General features: G+C 40.2%; 3 protein-coding genes across 3 annotated transcripts in view; 2 read left to right on the top strand and 1 right to left on the bottom strand.

The window, feature by feature from the left end:
- Positions 1-616: 616 nt before the first annotated feature.
- Positions 617-13,865, bottom strand: LOC145453850 (nucleoporin NDC1-like). Its single transcript, XM_080331828.1, has 14 exons — positions 13,705-13,865; positions 13,492-13,612; positions 11,743-11,844; positions 11,498-11,675; positions 10,894-11,014; positions 10,216-10,373; positions 10,032-10,155; positions 9,870-9,965; positions 2,467-2,653; positions 1,914-2,023; positions 1,321-1,383; positions 1,189-1,254; positions 946-1,110; positions 617-868 (listed from the first exon to the last, which is right to left on the bottom strand). Exons 1-14 carry the CDS (start codon positions 13,741-13,743, stop codon positions 680-682), a joined length of 1,719 nt encoding a protein of 572 aa, XP_080187954.1. The 5' UTR covers positions 13,744-13,865; the 3' UTR covers positions 617-679.
- Positions 2,865-9,591, top strand: LOC145453849 (uncharacterized). The gene is made up of 15 exons (XM_080331827.1): positions 2,865-3,295; positions 3,743-4,089; positions 4,148-4,234; positions 4,294-4,457; positions 4,521-4,676; positions 5,466-5,652; positions 5,711-5,949; positions 6,909-7,066; positions 7,125-7,213; positions 7,273-7,472; positions 7,527-7,704; positions 7,758-7,933; positions 7,990-8,103; positions 8,585-8,770; positions 8,846-9,591. The coding sequence occupies exons 1-15, from the start codon at positions 3,232-3,234 to the stop codon at positions 9,432-9,434; spliced, it is 2,934 nt and encodes a 977-aa protein (XP_080187953.1). The 5' UTR covers positions 2,865-3,231; the 3' UTR covers positions 9,435-9,591.
- Positions 13,866-25,212: 11,347 nt separating the features above from the next.
- The window catches only part of LOC145454789 (uncharacterized), a 43,237-nt gene continuing 41,587 nt past the window's right edge, over positions 25,213-26,862 (top strand). Inside the window, exon 1 of the mRNA XM_080332775.1 lies at positions 25,213-25,519. The gene's annotated coding sequence lies outside the window, so the exon portion shown is untranslated. The remainder of the gene's footprint in view (positions 25,520-26,862) is intronic.

The following is a 26,862-nucleotide window of genomic DNA, read 5'->3' as shown; positions in this document are numbered from 1 at the left end:
TCTTATCTTTTCATTGTATCGCAGTCTTGTGATGTTTTGAAACGATGAAAATATTAATAAACCTGATTGATTGATACACACCTTGAGTGCATATGCCGCTGGACAATGAAGGTACAGATATTGCCTGTAACACTCCTCCATGCTACCCCAGCAATGCATGAGCGCCAAGCGGGGAAGTCATGGATACCAGTTTTACTAATCAGGTCTTTGGTCTGACCGGGCCTACCGAACAAGAAGTCGGACGCTTCACCATACCACTATCTGTGATCTACATATTGTGTGGACTGCACAGTGCCCACTGTAACAATGTGAAAAAATGCCACCATGTCTCGGCTGAAAATATTTGAAGGACAGGGCTGCTTTTGCCCCGTGACCACTGCTATGGAGGCGAGAGTGAGAGGACCATCCGTCAAAACCATCAAGTTCCGAATATGCATTCATTCACGCCAGGCTTTTGATATTTCCTTTCTTAACAGTCAGATATAGCTATCGAGAGTCGCAAAAATAAACCAGGTTAGCCACAGTCCGCCAATGAGCGATCTAGACCCCGCTGGTCTCCCAACTCCATACAAACTACAGATCCTAATTTATCGAGAGACATTTCAACACTCCACAGTCAAAACGAAGCATTTATATCAAATGGCAGGCTGCGAAAAGCAAAAGGATACTTCAACTCTATTCATTCTTCACACCTAACCAGACAATGCAATAATTGTTTCTGCTCAGCAGCGAGTCCAAGGGTGAGCAAATCAGTTCCATACGCAACAGCAATTCTGTACAATGACGACTTGACTTCCAGGTACAGACTCTGATGGAGCTTTGACAACGAGCCAGACGGTTGGGTATATTTCTCCGCCATCTCCAAGACCTGTAAGAAATTAACAAAACATGGGTCGTTTCAAATGCAAAGTTGAATTCTTATATTGTACTGCATGGTATACTTGCCTGTTTCAGTTCAATAATTTCGACTAGGACATCTTTGAGATGCCTCTGGACCACGCCGTACTCATCCTCATTGATAGATTTCAGACATAGGACAGAGCAAGCCTGCAGTGCCCACTTGACAATCATATGGTCACGGTATACGTTTTGCAATGTTTGCGTAGGAGCCTAGAAAATGAAAATCACAGACAAAGATATTTTTGACACCATAATTCGGAAAACAAACAACAAAAGCATCGTACAAACCTCTCGCGGAGACGGATTGCTATTGGACGCCGCAAAAATGCTGAAAATGCTTGAACGACTTCTTTTCTGCACACGAAACGTGTTTATCAAGATATGCATAAGCATTTGAGATAATACTGAGGCTTGCATTACCTTCACAACGCACGGTTTTGCATCTGCTGAAGTTGACACGTCCCTGTGATGCAACTTGGTATCCTGGAAATAAATTGTAAAATAGTCTCAGAATTTATGCATAGGGAATTCAAAACGTTAGCACTGTACTACTTCTTAGCAGTATTCAAGTAGGTTTGCTTGGAGTACTCAAGTGATTATACTATAAGATTAGTTCTGCTAAAATTTTTGTAGTGTTTGGTTAGATTTCCATGGCTGCTTGAGTGAAATTGTCAGAACATATGGATGGGGCAAAAGAATAAATATTACGAAAATGCACAATCATGGTGGAATTATTTATTCTTGCATTAGTCGCACTATTTTGAAAACCGTCATTTGGGATTGATGAACAAAAATCTGCAAGATCTGGCCGGAAACTGCATGAATGATATTCCGAGCATACGAATTAGCGAAAATTGCTACTTCTATACACAATGGAGTAGAAATTTACCAGAACACTCCAAATTGTAGCCTACTATTTACCGCAACCATCTCCTATGAAAATGTCCTCTGCAAAGCTCACATAGGTACACAGTACGCATTGCAAGCATTGTTATTTCAAGAATGAGCCTTACGTGAAATTGCGCCCATAAACGTGGTGAAGAGATATGTGTCGCGTTGCTATTTTCCGGAATGGAGCGTGTGGTTTCTTCATTCGAAAACGTCTCTTGATTTTTCGAAGATTCTAAAACGAAGAAAACCCATTAGCATGACAAAATATTTATCGACAGCTCGTTCGTATACTGCATAGACACAAAAAGCGTACAAGATATCTCTGCAATCAATTTTTGTAGGAAAACTCATAATAGCCTATCCATTTAAAAAAGAGCCAATGACATACATATTCTGCAATTGCAATTATGTAACAAATGAAAAAGAAACACTAGAACATGCAAACAATTTGGGCTGAATTCATCCAGTGAGTTTGGTATACGGTTTTCTAATTGATTGGCATTTCAATATTTTTCAATTGGTCTGTGTCGACTGTATGGCTACTTCGAAACAAGAATTTCAAGATAAGCTACACCGCCAGTGAAAATGAAGCATGAAATTTTTTAAAACACTGGGAAAGATGAGTGCGGTCATAAAAAATGGAAAGGGAAAATCATATCATATTTCAGAACTCACGTAAAAGCGACAAATGAAAATTGGAAATATCCGAGGTCAGCTTGTGAATACAATCCAGACAGCTTCTTACGATTGTGTTACAAACTACAGGTTGGCCGTTCTCAATTCCGCGACTTAGAGAAAATATGAGTTGCCGCTTGGTAGCACTTTGCTTCACGATCAAACTAAGTTCATGGAAGGCATGGTACTGTTAACGAAAACACAGAAATTATTATTATATTGCTTCTAACTTGAGCATCCCCCCCCCCCGCTGATCGATTTCAAAAGAAAATGTAACTCAATACGAAATATGCCTTACCTGTTCCAGACACTATCGATACCCAAACATGGATCGACAAGTCACATTGTCATTAATTCAACGCAAAGAAGGCTACATGTCAAAAACGTATGGACGAAGTAATCTACAGCTATAGAAAATGCAACTGACCGTTATTCCAACTACCTATTTAACAAGGTGTCAAATCCACCTCCACAGGCCAAGAATAGTTTGTTTCAACTTAACTAGTTACAATACGTCCATATTAATAGCAACTTCAATTATTTCCAAACGATTTAAGATTGATTCACAACAATCTTATCATGACAACGAGAAACGTGACAGAATTTCCTCTCAAACGGACCGAAGCAGTCGAATTTGGATATTGATCAACTAACACATGAAATCTCCATTCGATCTGTACATAGGAAGTGCAAAACAAAACAGTCTTTCTGTTCTGGGCTTCCGGTGGCTAGCATGAGATTTTAGGTGAGCGCTGTAGGTGTGAAATGATAAAGAGTTTCTCAATTTATGTAGCAGTCTGTGTTATAACATCCATACATTCGGAAGAAAGTAAGTAAATCACTTTTTATCAAGGTGTAGCTAAATCTGTGTCTGTATCAATTGTGAATGAAATTTATGCTATAAATTTAGGAAATGAACCATATCATTATACGGTGGATCCCACCCAATCCGCAGACAAAAACCATCCCTTATGCTACAATCGTTGGCCTTTCATATTGATGTGAGATGAGAAATAGTCCCTAAGTAGGACTGTGATTGACACATACGAGAGGGTGAAAATCCATAACATATTCAACCAGTATATCTAAGAGTGTGATATTATGGATGATAGCCTGGTCTATTGAGGATTACTTGTAAAATAGCAGTGGTTCGACGTTCAACTTCAGAGATGGTGTCAACAATTTCAATGAAAATATTACCGAGTAAATTTGCTGACAGTGAAAGCGATCTAGCAAAAAACGATAATATTGAATGTTCAATACGTTTCAATAACAGACAGAGAGGAATGCAGTCTCGAACGGGAATGCGGGCAGGGAAACATTTCTCAATACATATGTAAGAGAAGAGGGTGTTGCTATGACGCAAGCCCTGATAGATTGAACACATGTTACAGTAACATACCCACAACAGGTGAATGCTACATTATTACTCAATTAGTTTATTCTATTGAGATTGTAGTCACCAAAGCATTCAACACTATTGCAGATACACAACCGCGACAGAGAACAACGCCTAAACAAGTATACCCGGATGGTGCAATACATTTATCAGACGAGATGAAAGAAGGCTTGTTAGATTCGGAAAACCGTACTCAAGTCGAAGTCGTCAAGCTGATCAACAAGGCAAATCTCGTTATATTATCAAGTGTTGAATAAACTGAATAAATCACAAAAATAACAGTATGAAGAGTACATCAAGAACTTCACGATTATCTCAGAAGTAGATTGGACATTTGAGTTCAAAGATTATATCAAAACGCAAGTTCGAGTGAGTCTAAATGTTTTCCATGCGAAGTGAATTTACAACAACTCTGTTCCAATTACAAGGTGTCCCCGGAAACATTACTTGATCGATGGGATTTCAATACAGGAACATCCGTGCAGATTCAGCAGAGTTGGGGAACCACAAAGAACGGGACTATCGCAAATATCACTGCCGCTGTAATAACAGAATATCCGCAGCTGATCAAAGTATTTATGAAAGAACAAACGTTAGCATCAACTAATGAGATTCATCCGAAAGCATACGATATGACAAAGTGACATTCCTTCAGGAAGTGCGAAGTTAACAGAGATGAACTATACATGGAAGAATCTCCTGTAATATCAGTGAAGGCGTACGATGAGGACTGGAACGTGTTGTCTGTGCCTGTGATTTATACCGCAAATGGGCTCAACACCACACAGTTTGATGACCAAGTAAAAGGAAAGTATGTATGTTTATGTTTAGTTTGGGATGCATTTGAACACCTAGGTAAATCCCTCACCTCAGATATTTAAATCGCCAGGATATCCTCATACTTAATAAGTAGAATTAGGAAATATCATTCCTAATTGGAGGTGTCTCAAGCTCTTTCAAATGTCATGGCTTGCTAATTACAGATGACATTGGTTCATGGAAATATATCGACTATAGTGAAAAAAATATCGACGGTGGCACACCTGAACACACTAGTGACTAAGGAAGGAGGCCAAAGTTTTCAGCGTTTGTGCACCATTTGTTTCTTCTCAATACAAGTGGAAAGAATGATTTCAAGACCTGCCTAACCAATTTCAAGTGAAGTAGATTATGGGAGTCTGCAATGAGCTCAAGTAATCATTCCAAAAAATAGATTTACTCCAGGGTCGCATGCTTTTAGCAATTGATCGGAGCTGGCTAATTTCGAATTCGCAAGATGTATCTTTGTTGCTGACACATAATGAGTTATTGTAGTGGAAATAGGTGCAGGTTTTTTAAAACATATTCAATTGTCGTGATACAGGGGCTATTCCGAGCACTTTATAGGAAAATTTGACTAATAAAAATTATGCAAACATCCCGATAACTAATGTCTACTCAAGTGGAAATAGTTTGGAAACAACCTGTTAGGTATGTAGTACAAGTAGGCTAAAGCCATATGAGTACTTCTTTACAACCTGTGGTGACTATGCATGTTGAGAATTAGTATTATAGGATTCTATCTAATTCAAAGATTATACTGATTCGATTTATTTTGCAGTTTATCGTGCACATTTTTGAAAGAAGACAGAAGCGCTCATGAATGGTTCACTGACGGATGCAAAGTGAAGTCCCACAGCAATACCTCGATTACCTGCTTCTGCAATCACACAACCAAGTTTTCTATGCTATTTGTGATAGCCCCGTTGGACTTCCCGATACAATCGCAACATAATCAATATATAAGTGTCAGTAATATATAGTTACCAATAGTACGAATTGTGATTTCTTTGCGATGTTTTACAGATATTGGAATACTGCATGGAAGGTTTATCCCTGTTCTGCCTGATAGTAACCTTTTTCGTCTTGACACTTGTGCAAAGGAGGAGGTCAAAAGGCACTTCAATATCGGGAATGCGTGCGGAAGAAAGAACTGCGGTCCACACAAATTTTGTAGTGTCGCTCGGATTCTTGCACTTAACGAGGCTCTTCAGTGAACTCGCAACACAGAACAATATTGCATGCACAGTGATTGCAATACTGAGGTTAGAATAGGCATGATTTATATATCATTATAGACCCAACCCTGGGGAATTCGATGGTTTCTGGTGGGGAATAGAGGCATTTGTTAAACACCGGATAGTCTACATATTTACGGAGACACATGCGCGATTACCGTTACCATTTAACTGCTACAGCACGACCTGTATGACGTAAAATACCGCTTCGCTAAATTTTGAGGGTTACCGGTATCGGTTCACAATGTTTTATGTTGCAGTTATAGGCGATTTTCTTGCGTACTGGTGTGGTTTTCCAATAGCAAGTCCCTGCTAAACGTCTGGCCAAATGTTATGGAGGGGCATTTTTAAAGGGTATATAGGAGTCTTGGGTAGTGGGGAATGAATACTCGGACTTAATGTGAAATGGGGAATGAAGACAAAAAGGTTGGGGAATGAGAGCCCCTGTTACAGACCATTCTGTTGTGTGACGCTCTTGTATCCATTGCTAGCTAAGACGAGTGTATGGGGATGGGTTTTGGGGGTCAGAACCCCTCCCATTTTAACCTTGTAATGATGTTCATGTGAAAAGTTGATAAGTTGCTTTTGAATTGAATCCAATTAGTTGTGTGTTTTAGTTAGCTAGTGGTGGATCTTCAAACATGATTAGTTCTAGTTCTTTTGACAACTGATTAGTTCAAGTTCTGGTTGCGTCTTTTGAAAACCTATTAGTTAGTTCTGGATTTAGTTGCAAGTTCTGGATTTAGTTGCAAGTTTTTACAAGTCTGGGGGAATGGGCTATTATTATGTGCGACTAGCTATGAGTGCCATCCGTTGAATCTTTCTCTGAGAATTTGATTGGAAAATTTCCAACAGACTAGCTTGAAACAAAACAAAGCGCATGCGGAACTATTCCGTTTTTGGGAACGGTGACTTTGAAGCATAAGCTTTTCATTCAAAGAATTTCTTTTGATTAAATATTACGACAATTTTATTTTTTCATCAAGCCATTATTTCACGATATCAAGCGGCATGTGGATGCTTATCGAAGGAGCACTGTTATATTTGAACGTGATAGTTCGAAGTATGAAAAACACCGCTCTCGGCATCCACAAATATTGGACAGGGTGGGGCATTCCAGCAGTGGTCGTCGTAGTGTCGGCAAGTGAGTCTGCCATTTCGACTTTGTAATGATACGAGCTTGTGCTGAACCTTAAATACAGCGATAGGTCTGACAACCGACGGATACATCAGTAAAACAGTGGAAGACGTCGAAGAATGCATTAATGATGTCATCATTTCTCCTGTAATAGTTAAGTGTGCTGCTCAATCCATTCAGGACAAATTACATCATTCTTTTCATTTTCACAGCACTCAAACAACCTGCATATCGCTTACTGTTGGCTGACTCATGATAATTATATGATCTGGTCCGCGGCAGGACCTCTTTTAGTGATCTTCCTGTTCAATGTTTTTATTCTTGCACACACTGTAGTTTTCATATGGAGATTAAATAGAAAAACGGGTGCCATGAAGCCAGCAAATTACAGCAACGACAGCAAATATTTCTGGTATGTTCAATCCCACTGACCCAATTAGTTTGACTCAAAATTACAACTTTTCAGGACAACAGCCAAGAGCATCTTTGTACTGTTTCCCATTCTGGGTGTGCCATGGCTGATAGGATTTCTCGTCAATACACCATCGCCGGTCCTGAACTTAGTCTTTCAATACCTTCACATCATCTTGAACGGCTTACAAGGATTTTTCATATTCATCCTCTACTGCGTTGTCAACAGAGAAGTAAGAATTTGTGCTGAAGCATCATACAGCTTGATACCAACTGTGTTTTTCAGTCACGAGGAATTGTATCACGAGTGGCAAGCAGCCGTTGGGACCAGCACAGAATGAGCATCTCAATGTCAAACACGTTTGGTCGCTCTACGTCTGGGAGTAGGCGGCGCGGTCGCAGAAAGAGTGTTAGCAGCAGTCAAATGGGCGGCAGCGACCAAAATGCTACTGGAACTCCAATGTGCGTGGTTGATGCAATTTCAAAAACAAGGTTCCTATTACTGCATTGAATTGCAGAAATGTAACAAGAATGGGCAGTCAGTATTCCGTATACACAGCGTCGATGAATCGGAAGCAAAGCTCGGGATCAGCATCCACCTCTATAAGTGGATGTGCACATCGTATTAACAGGCAGGAGTTTTTTGTAATCGTGAGGCTAATGCATAACTACCGCAAACTGAATGTACACAGTTATGGGATAACAGTGACCAGACCATGTAGGGTCTTTTTTCCAGTAGCCAAGTTTGGTTAAAGTTGCCTTCAATATACCTATAGATCAGGGGTTCTCAAACTTTTTTGATTGCGGAGACCCCTTCAAGTTTTGTGGGTCGTTCCGAGTACCCTTAAATTTCTGATGCCAGTGACTAAAAAGGTCATCTCATCACGTTCAACTGAATATTGGCTATGTGAGTAGAAACAAGGTAGTCAACTAGTGACAGTCCTACTGATGGCTACATTCCCAAATGATAATCGGGATTTATATCAACATTGCCCTTCCACAGACCCTGTAAAACTAGTTTGGGAGTGGGGTTCCCAGTCAGACCAAAGTTCAAGAACCCCTGCTATAAATCGAAGACAACATAAGCCTGATGGGGGTTGTTCAAATCTTCAGGGCAATATCGGGCACGTCCGACTCAACCGTACATCGCAAAAGTGGGAAACACTTCCGATCCAGGTGCAGCATAAGTTTGCCACGCATGGATCAGAAAGAGAGTCACATATTCTTGAAAAGGAGCGGCAGCGTGTCGGGAATAAGTTCGATGGATCGAAAAACTCATAAAGCTTACGATTTTGAAAGGTAAATACATTCATGGTAAACTATCGATGATCGTAAGTATCAATATCAAAGCCAACGCCGCCTTATACCATCAAGGGACATATGCAAAGCATGCAAAGGCGGACATTGCGTTCACGCGACAAGCGATGTCGCCGGGTTAAGAGAAGAGCAAGTGGACAATACAGAACCGATACTGCTTGGGTACAAGAGACGGTCAAGTCTCGACAGCATCTACCTCTCGCCTCCGCCCATAACAGAAACCTACCAGCAGAACCGGCGACCCAGAAGAATGACAGCCGAGGAATTCAAGCGATTCTCGGCTATTCCCGAAGAGAAAAGAAGGAGCGGAATAAATTCGATGGTGTCGTCGGGAAGCAACGAACACATCATGCACAAAATTTGCACGATATCCCCGACAAGACAGATCGAAACCGAGATTAAAGTGGCAGAAGAGCAAACGCCCCAGATCGAAGTGCTCGCCGAAGTAGTTGGCGAAAACGTCAAAGACAAATCCACAGAATATCTCGTTCTGACCGCATCTAATGCACAATCGGCGACGACACAAAAGCGAGTCAAAGACGGCAATAGATCAAAGAAATTCAAAAGCAGAAAACGTAACGCCACGACCTCGTTTACCAATATCTCAGAATCAGGGAGGACCACTAGTAAAAAATCGACCGGATAATAACACTACTCCACAGTACACAGTATTGCAATTGCTTATTTCGAAAAATATCTTGAATAGACCATCCCCATTGACAGCAGTGGACATTTGCGCTTCAATCGTACAACATCCTTCAAGCCACTTTGATTTGAGATAATAAATATTTTATGATTTGAAATGCCAGGTAAATTTCAGTTTGAAGCAAAACTTTGTGTCTCAAGAAGATATCACTAGAACTCTATCTTGATTGTTTAAAATTTCTGAATGTGAGGACTTCGCTTTTGTGTGCAAGTTCTACATGACAGGAAAGACTTGCCATAATTTCAAACTAATCATGAACTACAGATATGAAAAAAAAAATGAAATAGGTCAATAAGCTAGTCAAATTCAAGGATACACTTGAAACTTGATGTAACCAATACGCATTACAAATGTGCAATAATACTCCATACCAACCCGAGTTAATGCTGGCGTGGATTCAGTCAGGTTCTTTATCAAAACTTTATCGTCTTCATCGGAAAATAGTGAAAGAGTAAATGGAAATGAGAATCTCTGCAACAGAACGTCCAAGAAAAGCATAATAACACCATTCACACTTTGGACATCAAATTCATGTACCTGAGTTTGAAATGTATTGAATATCTGCCACGATAGATCGTACAGCACCAGAGAGCAAGTTGCGGTCAACCATAAGCTCCACAACATGTCAAACAACCAGCAGACGCGAAAAGTTGAAATGATACTGGAAAATAATTTATTTTGCTTCAGTGAGGAAAGAAGTTCCAGAACGAGGGAGACTTACCTAAAGATTGCCGAATGGCCCGAGCTAACCATTAGGATTACCGCTAATTTGGTGGCAAAATACACCATCATAAAATAGTACAAATAACGAGCGCTCTTTGATGCACAGTCCGACAGCAGACATGGCAGTTTGCATTTGAGGAAGAGAAATTTGGTCTCCTGTGAAAAAAAAGAGACAGTAGTAATAGGCAAATGGAAAAATAGCCTACAACACATTCTTGCAAGATGGATCCACATGCACTGATCTCAACTTTGATTATGAACCAGATTAGTTTTGTTACACTGAATAGTAGTAAGTACATTCGATTCAGTTATTCTTCTCAAACTTCTCCAGCAATATGATCACGATCAATCATCCACTAGAGCAGGGGTTCTCAACCTGGGGGGCGTGAAACATCAAATCCAATGCACGCGCGTTTCTCTCTACACAGACCCAATTTCATATATTTTTATTCTCTCATCAACATTCCCAGTTGGATTTTGTGATATGACGATAAGGGGGGCGCGGAATTTTTCACTATCAAAAAGGGGGCGTGTCTGAAAAAAAGTGGAGAACCACTGCACTAGAGCATTTTGAATGCAAAAATCAGTCATTATGTTGCGCACACACTAATAATGCCATCCACTATGCCAAAATACTTTTGCTGTAGGCATCAAAGTAAACCAATATATGCAATACCTGAACTTTTAAAAACTGAAGAGGAATTTTCCGAGACAGCAATTTACTGGAGCTAGAAAAGAGGCCCAAACAGCAACCAAACAAAATGGACATGGTTGAGACGTGTTCAGCCATTAGCCATCTGCAACAATTATAGTCAAATTATAATAACAAATAAACATCGAAAGTTAGATAAAATGAACTTTAAACTATAGTGAGTAAGCTGGCATGGACAATGTATATCAGCTTCATACTAACTGGAGTGTTAGTGATTTTGAGGTAAGTTCTACCCCAAAGTCCACAAATAGATGCAATACCATACACGGCAGCTAGCTCGAGATCGTGCTCATGACAACATTGCCAGATGTGATCACTGATCAGTAAAGAGAAATATCGGTGGGTATAGTATCTACGGTGGTTATAGCTATAATAAATAAAGAATTTACCAACATACATACTGTATATTTTAAATCCAAAATTTTGTTCTTTAATAACTTCGCTTCTAGCGTTGGAATTGACCCGAATTTGTTGTACATGGTTTTTTTCAGGCAATCTAACAATTTCATAGGATAGTAGAATTTGAAAAAAAATAAAAATGTCCAGTACATTTAGAAAAAGAACTTACTTTTCAGTTTCCCCCATTTTCATACCATCACTGTTAAAATTATCATGGTATCGTAACGAGACAACTAGGCCCGAAACAATCATGAAGAAGACAGTGCTTGCCGCCAGGAATGTGATGTTTGCAGGCAACAGCAGCAATCTCACCAATTGCAACCGGTTCAAAGGAGCGTCCGCTGACACTGTACGACATACGGCCTCGCATTACACAATCGACAACTCAATCCGTAATAATCATTCATGACATACCTTCGAGATGCTGGGTGTACAAGAAAATTAGCCCACTGGATAACGTAGCACAAACAGAACACACCATCAAGAATTTGAGTGAAAACAACTCCCCAAGAAAGTCTGAAAGAGAAAAATAATAAAATGAAATTACAGAATAACACACTACTCGCGAATTAAGTCACCTTAAAGTTATATGTTTTTTTCAAATATTACTGTCAACCCCTTGAAATTGTTGAGATGTCTACGAAGACGATGCAAAAAATTTTGACGTAATTCTAACCCGTAGAAGTGAAGTTATTTGAGTTTTTCATCAATAATTAGCTGGGATTTCTCACCGTCAATGCTGTTTTGCATACCCACAAGTTTCAACTGCAATAACTTTGCTTGTACAGGTTGAAAGTGAGCAGAAATTGTTATGCATAGCTATTTTAGGTTAGAGAGTAATGTATAATCCTACACGTTACTACACGTTTGAGCATGGGACCCAACCAAAGACGACAGTTGAGCATGGGACAATTTAGCTTAGCTACAGGTGCAGGGAATCTTCATTTCCATTAGACGAGTCATATGATATTTTTCAAAGTTTAAGGCAAGGGTGGCGCACCTTTTCGGCCAAAGGGCCATATGCAATTGACGAACCATATCGCGGCCCACTAGCCGCTCAAGGCACGAAAATTTTTCAAAGTTTGTAGGTCAATAATATTGTTGCTTGAGTATATTGCGGGTCTGCTGTTGCTGTATATCGTTGGGCTCAGTTTGCAAGGACAGGATTATTCGGCACCTGGACATTCGATATCGAAACCTTCAGCCGACATGTGTCAGTCATTTTGTGCCTAGGTTTCATCGTCGACGGTCTTTCCGCGAGGGCAAACGCAAGGTCGCATGTTCTATGACACTTTCTCTCATAATTGCGAATAAAGTTAGACTTATTTGGTACCGTACATTAGGCGTTATTCTTTGATTTTCAGGAGGGTGTGACAATATTATGAGTAAGAAATTGTGTGACAACATATTGCGCGAAGCGTAAAGGAAATTTTTACTTTAGATATCTCTACCGCAAACTCTACTTTATTATAATGTACGAAGATTCATCAAAAATGTGACTGACCCGACCCATCGCCCTGCCAATACGTCGGAACTGATATTTTAGTCATCAACATCTCCAGTGTTGTGGCCGGACTAATTAAATTTTTGATTGGCCTTGCAAGTTCACAATCAGGGCAATCCATTTTTGATAATATAATCAACTTTGAAAATTACCTCGCGGGCCACGGGTTGGCCGCCCCTGGTTTGAGGCAATCAAAATATAGCCTACATTTTAACACAAAACCAACAATTGTAGAGATCAGTAAACAACAGACAACAGGCACAGTATCCGGCATTTGCCCTATTGTGCAAGAAACAATTATACTGGACTGATAAGAAATTGTCAGAGCAACAAATATTTAGCATAAATTTTCAGGATTTCGAAAAGGCTTTTGAGGCCCTAAACCCCAAAGAATACGTCACTGTTTGACCTCATAAACGCCACAACAAGAATAATGATTCCAGCAAAATTACGGCAATATCGACAAGATGTGACTTAAGTGCCAATTTATAAATTTATCAAAGAGCCATACTTCATCAGCAACAGTGCCATATATGGCTCGCGAGCCATAGATTCTCAACCCCTTTTTACAGGAAGCCCTGATTTGTGATGGTCATGTTGTTGTGGATAAGAAAGACCATGAAGCATCCTTCAAACTAGAAATTTATATAAACTCATACCTGAAAATATGAACACATGTCTCGACAAATCAGCAGTGATTCCAAACAAAAATATTGCAGTCAATGGCACGGCAGCAAATCCAGCCCATACAAGTGCAGCTATGTTCCGCCACTTTACCTCCTGAAAATATTCATCATCATAACAATAATTCCCTGCCGCTTACCAACTATAGATGTAGTTTCAAATAAAGGTAACTGGTAGCCTATACTAACCTCATCCATAAACCAATGGGCACCGGAGTTCTTCGGCATTGTCGTGTTCCTGGTGGTCAGGTGGACGCACCAACTTTTATTTTTTCCCAGTTCAGTAATATATATATTAGATACTAAAAGTAGGTTAGCTAGTAAAAAACAATAAGTGTAATCGTATAAAGTAAACTAGGATGTTATATATTTTTGTTCTTGATGATTTCCAGTATGGAATCGGTGTCCAAGGCACGCAGGATCACGCCGACTTGGTCGCCAGTTGCACGCGGTCACGCCGTCACGGGTCGTTGATTTCATTGAAAAAAAAAAAAAATTGAAAAAAGTCAATGTTCTCAGCCACCCCAAATGCTATATTCCAGTTAGTATGTGGTATATAATGTTTTGACCTAGTTCTCAAGCCAGAATCTGTTGATTACTGTCTGTTGGCAAAGTACTTGCATTAGCATCATTAGCATCTGATCTCTTGTCACTGGCTTAACACAGTCATTTGAAGTCAGTAACCTTGCTTGTCACGCCGCAAAGTTGACTCTGTCACGCGAAAAAAGCTTCTATCACGCAGGATTTATTTCAAAAAAAGGACGGAGATTCCAATCAGGGATGATTTTAGGGCATAGTATGCATACAGCATAATATATATTGTACACCAGCTCATGATATGCATATCCATACCTTGAGTACTTGATGTGCATATTTCGCTGGACAGGGAAGGTGCAGAAATAGCATTGTAAAGGCTTGGTAAGTCGTGTACTAATCCTCCATGGGATGGGACCATGGCCTTGCTATCCCGGATATAGAAGACGAATAATAATGATAAATCTTCCTCAACCTTCTGCAAACCTAGGCCAAATGTTTCATATTGGAATAGGCATTATATACCTTGCTTGACCAAATATGAATAGACTACAGATTTAAAAGTCGCGCCAAACTTGCATGCAACACCTTGAGCAGCACAAAAGGTGCCTAACTAAAGATAAAGTAGATACGCATTTGCGCACCTCTAGACGTCACGCTTGAATACACGGTCTCCCTTTGAAGAGCTTATTGGTAGGGCTGGGCACGATGATTCGAGTACTCGAATCTGAATCGATTAATAATTTTAATGATTCGAGTCGAGTAGTAAAAGACGATTTTTTCGAGTACTGAAATTATATGGTCCTCGCCGCTGAAAGTTAATTCATCAACGAGAATTATAGTTTCGAAACTAATTTTCACTGTTGAAGCCTTGAAACCTTGATTGGCCAAAGTCATGATCAACTCACAACAATGTCGCCAAGTGCAATGGAATCGGTATGGTCGAAAAGATACCAAAGTATCTTTAATATGATGGATAACAGCCATTATATTCTTTGTGGTCACGTAAAGGATACATATTTGAACTTTAACATATTACATTCTGGTATGACGTCATAATGAGTGATACTCGATTACTCGACTCGACTCGAAGCATATTACGTGATTCAGAATCGAATCACTCAAGTACTCGATTTTGCCCAGCCCTACTTATTGGAAGTGCAAAACTCCAATATACACACATTTTTCATTGTTATGGAAATTGGCATTGGGACGCAACAATGCTGAACAATGCTGTCTGGCTCTTTTTCTCTTGAGCTACTCTCTCGTTTCACGAGACAACATTGTTGCGTCCCAATGCCAATCTCCATAACAATGAAAAATTCGAGGCTGATTGTGGGAGTTCCAGGGCCACGAGCGGAATAAAATTTATATTTTCGTAATTATCAACATCATCATTGGTTTATTAGCAATTTTATCAGTTCAATACACCACAAAAAATGCGATACAATGAAAAGAAAGGAAGATGTCGAAACGACTAGGAGTTGTCCATGGAATCGGACACCCACCTTGGCCTAGGCCAGGCCTGGGCAAAGTGCGGCCCGCGGGCCAAATGCGGCCCGCAGAGCAATTCTGTGCGGCCCGCCAAAGGTTGCTTGAAATTTAAAATATAAAACCTACTTTTTAATGCTGCTGCGTGGACTAAAACCGTAGGAAGTATAGACTGAACCGGAAATTCGTTTATTATCAAGCCTGTTTATTAACATACCCTGATTACGCAGCCTATACGTACATCACATGCCTAATCCAGATTCAAAGTAAAGTCAATGAAGCAAATTATGCCGTTAGAATTACAGTCACACGAAGTCACCAAACCTTGTGTTTCCAAATCCATAATTCGTTAAACAAGTTAATCAGTGCTCATCATTTCTATGAATATATCACCACCCATAAAGGATGTCAAAAAAAGAAAGCCGGAAGTTGAAATTCGTAGATGGTTAATACCTGCAACCTTGGCTAATCAACGAGGTCATTTCAGCAAGCTGCACAGTGCCCACCTCGCAGAAACCAGCTACCAAGACAATAAGCTATATATTATCCTCCGGACCGTCACTCCCGCACCCCAAACCCCCAAGTTGGGTGGCGAGCACGACAGACGCCCAAAATTATTTCGTGAATGAATATAAATTTAGGGTATTTTTTTGAAAATTTATGCAACTTCAATCAAATTTTTCTCGGGCTTTGCGCGATTTAGAGATCAGTGGTTTTTAGAATTGTGCATTTCGGCGTTAGCCATCACCGCGCCACGACGCATGAATATAAATGAACTTAAGGCCAACACGGGATTCCGAGAAGGCACTGCAATTGCAGCTGCTGATCACATTAACTAGCTAAAGGGGAAAAAAGCTCGGCAGGGAGAAAACCTTGGCCGAAAAGGACTGCCCTTGTGTTGACCGAAAATCACGAAGTCCGATTGACCATAGGCAATATTTGCCAGTGAAGAAATACCAATCGTGAATCGGGTGCGTCGTTAGTGTTTGGTACGCTTTGGCGATTTTAATATTTTTTCACATAGCAGACGGGAGGTCACTGAGTAGGTCACCACGTGGGCTGAGACAGGTTTAAAAATATAGCAATATGTATGCAATTACCAATATTACTGACAGATTGAATCATGAATCATGAAAAAATTTTGCGCTTCGCGCAATTAGGGCATAAACATTACCAATTAGTGTATACAAGACATCTCGTGCATCGTGCATCTCGATAAGGGGGTTGGTTTAGAACTCTATGGGGGGCCAAAGACCAGCGTTGGGGGGATGACTGCGGGTTGTTTCGACCATTCCAAATACATTTTATTGTATTGATAGAAAATCGCGGATAGGGGTTTAAAGAGACTTTAAAATGTATCATCTTTAACATTGTTTCAAAATATGACGGCAATTAAATATTTTTTCATTCCCCAATATCAACACATCCACTGAGCACCAATTCGTGTAATTCACTGCTCCCAATTTGGAAATAAAATCAATACGACGGATATTCTAAATTTTCTGACTTGGCCCGCCAACATATTTCTGCTTCTCATTTGGCCCGCGGAGAAGAATAATTGCCCACCCCTGGCCTAGGCGATGTAAAGAGGAGGCATGCACATTGCACACTGAATGAAAGTAAAGAAGAGTGTATAGAAAAAGGAAGCGACAAGAAATAGGGCGGCATGTCATGGGAATCGAGATCGATAGGTCAGTCGTGGTCTGGTGCAGAGTGCAGAGTCAGCTTTCGATTGATACCCGTTTTACCAAATTTAATGCTCGGCAAGCCGGTCAAAAATGACCGTCAAATTGCCTGTAGCCAAATGGAAATTGTGACGTGATACAATTTCACTGAGGCGTGAGATTTGCCCGTGTCGACACCATATAGGACACTATGATCACATCCATCACTCTTTATGTAAACAACGATCGGACCACGTGCACTCGCGCACTGCATGGCACGCGTTATTATCCAATATCCACCCATAACTAGAATTCATAACCATCTGTCGACTGGCGACGTATTCATATTCATGAGCAACGGTTGTTATTTTCATCCGCTCACACAGCGTATGCTACGAATGCAATGCACAAACCTCCGACACTTGTGATGATGAAATTGTTAATAATAAATTGAATTGAATTGAACACTTTTTCATCATCCTCATCATCATATATATTAAATTTTTAACAAATCAATACACCAGAAGATGGCGAGATTGTGGAAAGATAAGAGGCGATGCGAAATAAGCCTCGATGCCAAAATCGATTTATCGAGCGTATCAGTATAGAATGTAAACACGGAACGGCAACGACCGATTTTACAGCTTCGTTCCGCTTCGTTGAGGCCGTATTCCACAATTATTTTGCGACAGCGACTGTAGGATTTCTGGCAATCCAAAAGTTATCTTCCAGAGTGCAGAATTTACTGAATCTATGAGGATGATGAAAAATTGTTCAATTCAATTCAATTTACTATTAACAATTTCATTATCACAAGTGTAGCTTTCGATCAAGACCAGATTCAGTCAATTCTGCGCTCTGGAAGATAACTTTTGGCCAGAAATCTCACAGTCGCTTACGCAACACAATTCTCAATTACAGCCTCAGAGAAGCGGAACGAAGCTGCAAAATCGGTCGTTGCCATTCCATGTTTACATTCTATAGTCGAACTAAACTGGGACGCGGTCCGGAGTCAATCCATTATAATCCACTATTATCAACAGCGAGATGTTTCTCTGCGACGCGATTGCACTTCGGAACACAAGCTCATATTGCCCATTGCCGCGACGCGAGCTGAGCATTGTCACTCTCGCCGCACAGCCGCTATTTTGCTCCTGAGCTACGCTCTCGTTTAGCCAGACAGCTTTGTTGCGTCACAATACCAATCTCCACAACAATGAAAAATTTGAGGCTGATTGTGGGGGTTCCAAGGCCATGAGCGGAAAAAAAATTATATTTTCATAATCAGTACAGCGACAGCTTTCGATTGATACCCGTTTAATCAAATTTAATGCTGGGCAAGCCGGTCAAAAATTACTGTCAAATTGCCTTGAGTCAAACGGAAAGTGAGACGTAGACCAATTTCACTGAGCCGCGAGATTTGCATGTGTCAATACCATATAGGACACTATGGTATTACTATTAGCATGCATTCTTTGGAGGCCCCCATGCAGTTCCACTCAAACAACGAAGAATATTCATCCGGGGCATGCATTTTTGACCACATATTGTAGGTGCGGTTTATATGATTGTCTCGAATGAAATATTATGCGTAGATAAGTAGGCATATATTCTTTTAGGAAGGGTATGGGATCGTTTCCACACAAAATCTCTAGGGTAGGTAACTTGCGACACCTCGTGGACAAAATGGCGGCAGAGTTGGCGCTATCTATCTTGAAGCTCCATTTCAAGCACCAGCATCACTGAACCAGTCTGTGATCAGTGATCACCGTGAGAGTCTTCTGTGTATCATTGCGGACCGTATCGATGTTGAGCTACTATAGGGTTGCCATACGAACGGAATTTCCCGGACATGTCCGGAATTTCACTGTTTAAACTAGCGTCCAGGAGGAATTTCAAAAATATGCCAAATGTCCGGAATTTTGAAGACGTGACGTAGGCTCATAATTTTTTCGTAAATCAACATAAAAACAATATTTTTGGCAGGGTTGTAACCAAGTCACAAGGCTCCGAGTCACAAGTCAATCTCACTTTTATATTTTTGACTCGAGTCAAGTCGAGTCATTTTCAATTCCCACCGAGTCAAGTCCCAGTCCAAGTCAGCGAACAGAGGATCGAGTCCGAGTCATGGTATTATGACTCGAGTCCGAGTCCGAGTCATTGTGTTGACTGCTCAGTTTCCAGTGAAAGTCTTCCTAAACCCACTTTTTTAACTCTGTTTGGTGATATTAAATGGTTTGCATTTATAATATGTCAATTTTTCTCACTTTAAGCAGTTTCTGGTCGCATTTTCAAGCACCAGTACCAACAAACGAAATCGCAATAGTGTGTTGGCTTCGAAATTACAATGAAATGTCGGTCTTGGCCGTCTGAATCTCGAGTCAATGACTTGCTTCGAGTCATGCGCAATGACTCGCGTCCAAGTCGAGTCAATACACAGATTGACTCGAGTCGAGTCGAGTCATCCGAAAATCGTGACTCGAGTCTGACTCGAGTCGAGTCATGACTCGAGTCATTACAACCCTGATTTTTGGGGAATATTTATGCTGATGCATGATATTTTTCTTCGCGCTGCGCGTGATTTACTGTCACATTTATTGATTTTAATATGGAGACTAGACCAGTGCTCTTCAACCTTTTTCGACGTGGTACACCCTTTTAAGGTTTGCTCAAAACTCGTACACCCCTGTTCATTAGGTGTCTTCAAACTTGACTATTTTTCTCAAATCGTACTGGCTACTTAATAAAATTGTTAGGTTACCTAACTTAAGCCTACACACCAAATTTGGTTCAATTCCAACTAGTAGCCGCCTTGCTACGGGAGAGGAAAGTTTCTATTTACTATACAAAAATAAATAACGAAAAATTTGAAATTTTTCTGTTCATCCCATGAAAGTATTAGGTTGTCTATAAAAACTATGTTCTTCAAATTTGCTTCAATTCCGACCAGTAGAAGCGGAGGTATTGCCGTCGAAAAAATTGGATTCGAATAAAATAGTATTTGGTCACAGAGTCTATTCGCAGCCAGTTAGGCAGCCCGCCACGCAAATTTAGGCTTACCATATTTTGGAAATCTAAAAAGAGGACACTTTTTCAGAAATTTGAGACTTGCAAAACCGGAGAAGAATTCTAAAAAACCGGTGAATTTTTCCCACTTGGTGATCAATTGACTAAAAAAAAGGTCATCTTTCCGCTCAGAGCTCAAAATATCGTTTTTCTCTTCGCATTGCTAGGTGGATGACTAAAAAAAAGGTCAACTTTTCACTCAGAGCTAAAATCACAGTTTTTCACTCCGAAATACCAGCCGGAGCGTCACTTCTGTGCTGATTTATGGCATATCAATTTGCTCTAAATCTGACCTAAATTTTCAAAAAAGAGGACAAAATCTCAAAAAAAGTAGACAAAAGGGCGTCCTCCGAGGACACTTTCAAAAAAGTCAAAAAAGAGGACAAATCCTCTTGAAAGAGGACGTATAGTAACCCTACGCAAATTGGAATTTATTTCGTGTCAGAGCAAAAACAGCATGATATAACGAACGATATTCAACCTAAATGTAACAGTGTTGGGGGGAGAGTAGTTAAAGCTACTGCTGCAGAAGCGGTAATTCAGATCAGCGATGATAGCAGGCGCACCAGCCTACTGCGCATCAGGCCTGCCACACACCACACACAGTCGATAGTAGCACATGGGCTGCAAGAGATGTCAGTAACCTCAGATCGTATGCCGCTATACACAGTCTATTGTCGCTAATTTACATCACTTATAACAAAATACTAAATTGAAAATGTATGGCGAAAGATTGGACATACAATCGGCATTTTAAAACAAAAGGGTTTCGATTTCAATATGGAAGCTGTTTTGACCCTGGCTAGCTACGTCACTTCATTTATGTGCATTGCGGTATTTATTAACGTCGGGTAGGAAGCACGGATTCAAAAAGTCTGAGCTATCGCAGCGGTTTCCTCACAAATCAATAAAATACAAATGACTAGCTGAACACATGTTTGTTAACTGCATACTTTACAACACCAAACGGAACCATTGGTCTATTGCTGACGGCTTAATGAATAGAAGACATATTTGCTTATGACATCACAATCAAGCGGTGTACAGTATTACACTTGAGATAACATTGTACCATATTGCTCGTTAACCTGTGCGTCAACCTGTCTGTACTGACCTATAAACCGGCATTTGTGATAGCTAGCCATCGGCTCATTGTAATTTGGATCTGGTACACCCCTGTACACCCCATCCGAGTGGTACACCCTTTGCGAATTCTGGTACACCCTAGGGTGTACGACCACCCTGGTTGAAGAGCACTGGACTAGACAACCACCCTCGCAAAAACTGGAATAAAATATAAATAAAAACAACGTTCATTTATTGGAATAAGCCTAATTGCAATCGCAATTATAGGAGAACGGTACATTCTTAGAGATCGTTAAGGCCGTTTAAATGCTTTATTCAAAGATAGTGGTTCCAAACGGGGGGTCGTTTGCCTTTATTCTGGGGTTTGCGAATATGTTGAACGTAATCAGCTTCCAAAATAGCCCGTGAGTAAGTCTGGGAAAAAGTGCTGATTTCTTTTAGTAATCACGTCGTCAAATTTTGATCTGGGCCACGGAACATTTTCGAATTGGAGACGGAGTCATCATCATCATCATCATTGGTTTATTAGCAATTTTATCAGTTCAATACACCACAAAAAATGCGATACAATGAAAAGAAAGGAAGATGTCGAAGCGACTAGGAGTTGTATATGGAGTCGGACACCCACCTTGGCCTAGGCGATGTAAAGAGGAGGCATGCACACTGAATGAAAGTAAAGAAGACAGTATAAAAAAAGAAAGCGACAATAATAGGGCGGCATGTCATGGGAAGCGAGATCGATAGGTCAGTCGTGGTCCGGTAATTTTGAGGATGGACTGTATTTATTTAGTAGTAATTGCTTGTATTTCGACTTGAATGTGGACATGCTCGTGGACTGCCGGATGGCCGGCGGGATACTGTTCCACACATCAGGTCCGGCATATTTGATAGAGCGATGATCTTTTCGGTCGATCATATGATATTTGGACGACGTGGACGCGCGTGTGTTGTAGGGGAGATGTGGTACCGATGGATCACTGGGACCGAAAATACTTTGATAATTCTCCATGATAATTCCATGATCACACTCCGTGAACTTGTCTACAATTGCATGCTGGCAAAATCTTTCTTCACATACAAAAAAATTCGACGTGCGCGAGCTATGGGGTCTCTCACAGATGATTTTTGTTTTGGGGGATGTAAACTAAATTTAGATCGACATATACATTTTTCTTTGTAACCTTCAACACGAACAAACCAGCAATCATTTTTATTGTGAAGTGTAGGGCTTGTATCAGGCTATATAATGGCACCTATTATTTTTTTCAGTACTTTCCTCGAGTGGACTTTTTTTCGATTCATGTATAAAATTCGTAGGGTGGGGACCGATGATACAATGGCCAAATCAAGCAAAATAATCAAGCATACTAATCATGAAACAAATGAAACATGCCTAGGTACAGAAAATCTTTATGTAATAATTGCATATGATGTTTTATCGCTATAACGAGGTATTTGGAAGTCACACTGTCGATTTTCGGGCAATATGTATGTACCCACAAATTTATAAGTCCGAGCCTAAATCGAAACGTGATTTTATGACAACATTTGAGTTCATATTTATTCTATTTTTTGGCAGTTGCGACCAAACATTCTTCTTTGGCTTGCTTCAGCTTAGATTATAATACTGAGCAAGAAAAGTAGTCACATTTGAGTTTTTTAGGGTATATGTGTCATAGGTCCCCGGGTCGTGTGTCATTGGACCCACCGGGTGGGGACCGATGACACGTTCGAGCAACAAATTTTGAACGTCCATAAATATTTTTTGAAAAGACGGATATTCATGTATATGTGCGCGATAGGTAGAGCTTGTATCAAAGTGCTGAGCCAGCAAAAGATCTGCTGTTTTCGGCTGAACATTTCGGGGCCAGCGATCATTTTCCAATTTCTGATCCATCGGTACCACATCTCCCCTACCTATGTGCGCTTTTGATTCAGAGGTAAAGAAGTCATTGAAGTATTCGGGGCAACGACCGCAGTGAAACTGATACATAAACTTGGCGATTTCTAGTTTCCGCATATCTTCTATGTTTAGGACGCCGAATCTCTTCAGCAGCGACTTATTGGATGGGCAGCCAGGCCCCTTTGGGGCCCTAGCTATGATTCGGAGTACTTTATGCTGTAGGTCCTGCAGTGGCTTGAGTGCTTGAGTCGCGACCATAAAAGGTTAGAAACCACTGAATGCGGGGTGTTTATAAAGCTCCGTGGTGTGCACCGGCATAAGGCTGATAAAAAATCTTATCGGTAGGACATGATCACGACATAACGATGTTCAATTACGCTCCCTGTATTTTCAAACTCATCATCCTCCACCAGCTCTACCGCTAACTCTGATCATGTGGGCAGAGAGTAGTATCTCTATAGTAATATATGGATCAACCAATATTATTGACATAATTCATTCAGATAATTTAACGACTAGATGCATACAGCAAGCACCCCCCCATAAGTTGCATCGATTACCCTATAGTGTGGGCTCAAAATCTTCGCTTGGGTGGGAAGGGGCTGAAAACATGTGCTTTCGGTCCCGGTTACACAACACATACTCCTGAACCGGATCGTGACCACCTCTGGTCTATGAGCAAAGCTTTACTAGTGTGACGTCATAACTCATTTTGAAATCCCTTAGTGGGCGCTAGAGAATGTCCGGAATTTGGGTTGCAGAAATATGGTAACCTTAAGCTACTACCCCATAAAGGATCATGTGCGTTGAAATCTCCCAGTATTACGAATTTCGGTGTACATTGTACAATGTACAAACAGCTTTATAGGAGTGACCTTGAGATTTTTTTGTTAGGTGGAATGTACACGTTCATGATTGTAAGGCTTTGAATCGATACGATCTGGGACTCTATGGGCTGCACAGTGCACACTTTCTGTTGTCATTATTAAGAATGGTATTCGCGACTTGATAAATATGCATGGGCCATCACCATGAATATTTCTGTCCTTCCTCAGAATGATATAACGCGGTATTTTTGGTGAGTATTTTGGTACCATATGTGTCTCTTGTAAAGCAATAATATCCGGCTTGCAAATGCTATACAAGTCTAGAATCACGTAAGTGGTGTCGGCAGATATACGTAATCATAAAAAGAAGTCTGGTGTAAAATGGCAAATGTAGACGAAGCACCGTGAATACCAAAAAAACAACAACAACGATGAATTTGTATATTTATGCCTCAATGCGTCAACTGGATATCTGCATTCATGTATTCATGTCATTTTGTCTGACGGAGGCGGTATGTAATTGCCACGTATTGACTATTGAGTAATGGACAAATGGTAAACGTTCGGGTTGTTTTCGCGCGAACATACTTACAGTAAGATGTCTAGTTTACGTGAAAGAATCCAGCACAGAATCTGCTTAGTGTCTGTGCGGCATTGTCATCATGCTAAGAAAGCAAGAGCTAGTTTGGGCAATTTCAGTCTTATATTTCGAAATTTCATGCCGGTGACGTCGAATTTGGCAACACGATTATTGATATACAATGTTCTTACCAATTTTTTGGATAGGAGTGCAGAACAAATTTTAAGATCTGGCCACCCAAGCACTAGAAGACGTTCTTGTACAAAACCAAACAACAAGATTGGCCGAGAAGGGTTTTATTGAAATAGTTCAAATCAAAACGAGTGAAAAAAGTCGCTTTTATAATGAGACCATCGAATGTTTCGATTATATCGAACAAGCTTACATTCGATAATGAGACACTTGATAGCTTAAGCTACAAAGTAGCCAATTTGTTGCGCAAATGACCAAAATGTTGTAAAGTATCTTCATCTTCTTTTTGTATGACAATTTTCGGTTAGTTTGCGCGAATGAAACTTATTTTGCAAAAAAGTGCGAATGGAGCTCAAAAAGGTTGAAAAGCAATGTACTATTCAATTGTATATAGGAGTTCTGTACCTCCAAGAAGCTCTTCATACTATTCTCTTCTCACTATAAACTTCAACGGAAATCACTTCATGCGAATGCGCAGTGTATCACTTTGCCCTCGCCGTATTCTGTATATGTCAGTATAATATTTCTTCGTTGTATTAACATGTTCTATTGTTCAGTGTATGTATTGTATAGCTAATCAACTCAAAATGATAACGACCGGCAGATAATAGAGGGAGTGAAATGTAAAAGTAATCACATAAAATTGCAAGCAGTTAATGAGGTGCGTTGGTAAGAGTGCTATTTAGCAATTTGCATGTGCTATGTAGCTATACATTAGAAATAGAAGCACAATCGTCACATTTAGCTATATGGATGTGCGGGGATGACTCCAAATATAGCCTACTTCCGATAAACTGGTTTGAGTATATGATAATAATTAGTGACCAGTTGATGTACTATTTCGGTAGATGGTCAAATCACTCAATTATTCAATTTCCACCAAGAGAAACCTATACGTCATATATATAATAGCACAAGTGATGACAGGTCTTCCGTGATAGATTGACGGCGTTGTCAAAGAAGTCGATACATTGTACAATATGTACATCTATAGGTGTGATTGGCTGGCTAATTAAGTTAATGACGAGTGTGAAACTGCATATTGATGAAATATATTGCTTATTAGCTCGGGCAAGCGTCATGGCAGTATTCCCGATGCGTATTACGAGATTATCTGCATCACAGTTGATTAGCAACTGACATTACCGCGGTTCATGCACTCCATCATCTTGGATTCCAATGTTTCAACGCGCTGTCTCGTCAAACCGCGAGGTCACATCTGCTGCTGTCGGAGGCGAACGCAACGCCCGTTTACTCCTGAGAACCGTACACTGTTGTATTGCGTTTTACCAACCTCTTAGCAATTATACATGGCTTGCTACAGTTCGATATAAGTTCACCAAGACAGAAAGTATATTATATACTGTGGGCAAAGTAACAGCCGCGGCCACTTTCTCAGCAATGTTGCATTCACAATTGCAAATATATATATGATGAATATAAGTTGAATATATATATGCCGTGTTGCCAAAATAGCGGTACTACACATCGGGGGCCAAGACATCGAAATACATATAGAGACATTTATTCCTACAACAACTATAAAATACATTTTCTTTATTCTATAACAAAGTTTACGTGAAACGTATATGTACTGTCCGTTAATGTGGGCGAACTCAATCGTTCCTCCGCAAATTTTGAAAAGTACGACTCGTCAATGCGCGTTATTCATTTCGACTATACTTTCGTACATTTTGCGCATTGAAACTTTTGCTGCATTTAGGTTGCACAATATATAATTATTTATGCCTCTTGGCTATGGGAACGATTGAGCCATGTTGATAATTGACTGATGTCCCTCTGTGCACAAAATGCAGAAACCCAATCAACAACAAAATACTTTGAATATGAATTGAATATGCAGAAACAGTAGATATATTCTTTCGGAGTAAGACTAAATAACCTATATGACAGTGGGAGCAATGAGCAGTTCTAATCCAACGAGAATTTAACACGACTACAACCAGAATTTACGGAGTACTCACGACTCTTCACAAAATTTCG

The sequence above is a fragment of the Botryllus schlosseri genome, chromosome 13 (genome assembly GCF_051294905.1).
Source record: "Botryllus schlosseri isolate E-star chromosome 13, Bs_hap1, whole genome shotgun sequence".
NCBI lineage: Eukaryota > Metazoa > Chordata > Ascidiacea > Stolidobranchia > Styelidae > Botryllus > Botryllus schlosseri.
The sequence above is the reverse complement of the archived record's forward strand: the minus strand, read 5'-3'. Positions and strand labels throughout refer to the sequence as shown.

Excerpts from the sequence above, each read along its gene's own strand:
- LOC145453850 (XM_080331828.1), bottom strand. The coding sequence starts at position 13,743 with ATGCCGAAGAACTCCGGTGCCCATTGGTTTATGGATGAG. Across the intron at positions 10,156-10,215 it reads GGCCATTCGGCAATCTTTAG|TATCATTTCAACTTTTCGCG; the intron begins GTAAGTCTCCCT and ends ATTATTTTCCAG. Across the intron at positions 1,255-1,320 it reads CAAAACCGTGCGTTGTGAAG|AAAAGAAGTCGTTCAAGCAT; the intron begins GTAATGCAAGCC and ends TTTCGTGTGCAG.
- LOC145453849 (XM_080331827.1), top strand. The coding sequence starts at position 3,232 with ATGATAAAGAGTTTCTCAATTTATGTAGCAGTCTGTGTTATAACATCC. Across the intron at positions 7,214-7,272 it reads TCATCATTTCTCCTGTAATA|CACTCAAACAACCTGCATAT; the intron begins GTTAAGTGTGCT and ends TCATTTTCACAG. Across the intron at positions 7,473-7,526 it reads AACGACAGCAAATATTTCTG|GACAACAGCCAAGAGCATCT; the intron begins GTATGTTCAATC and ends ACAACTTTTCAG.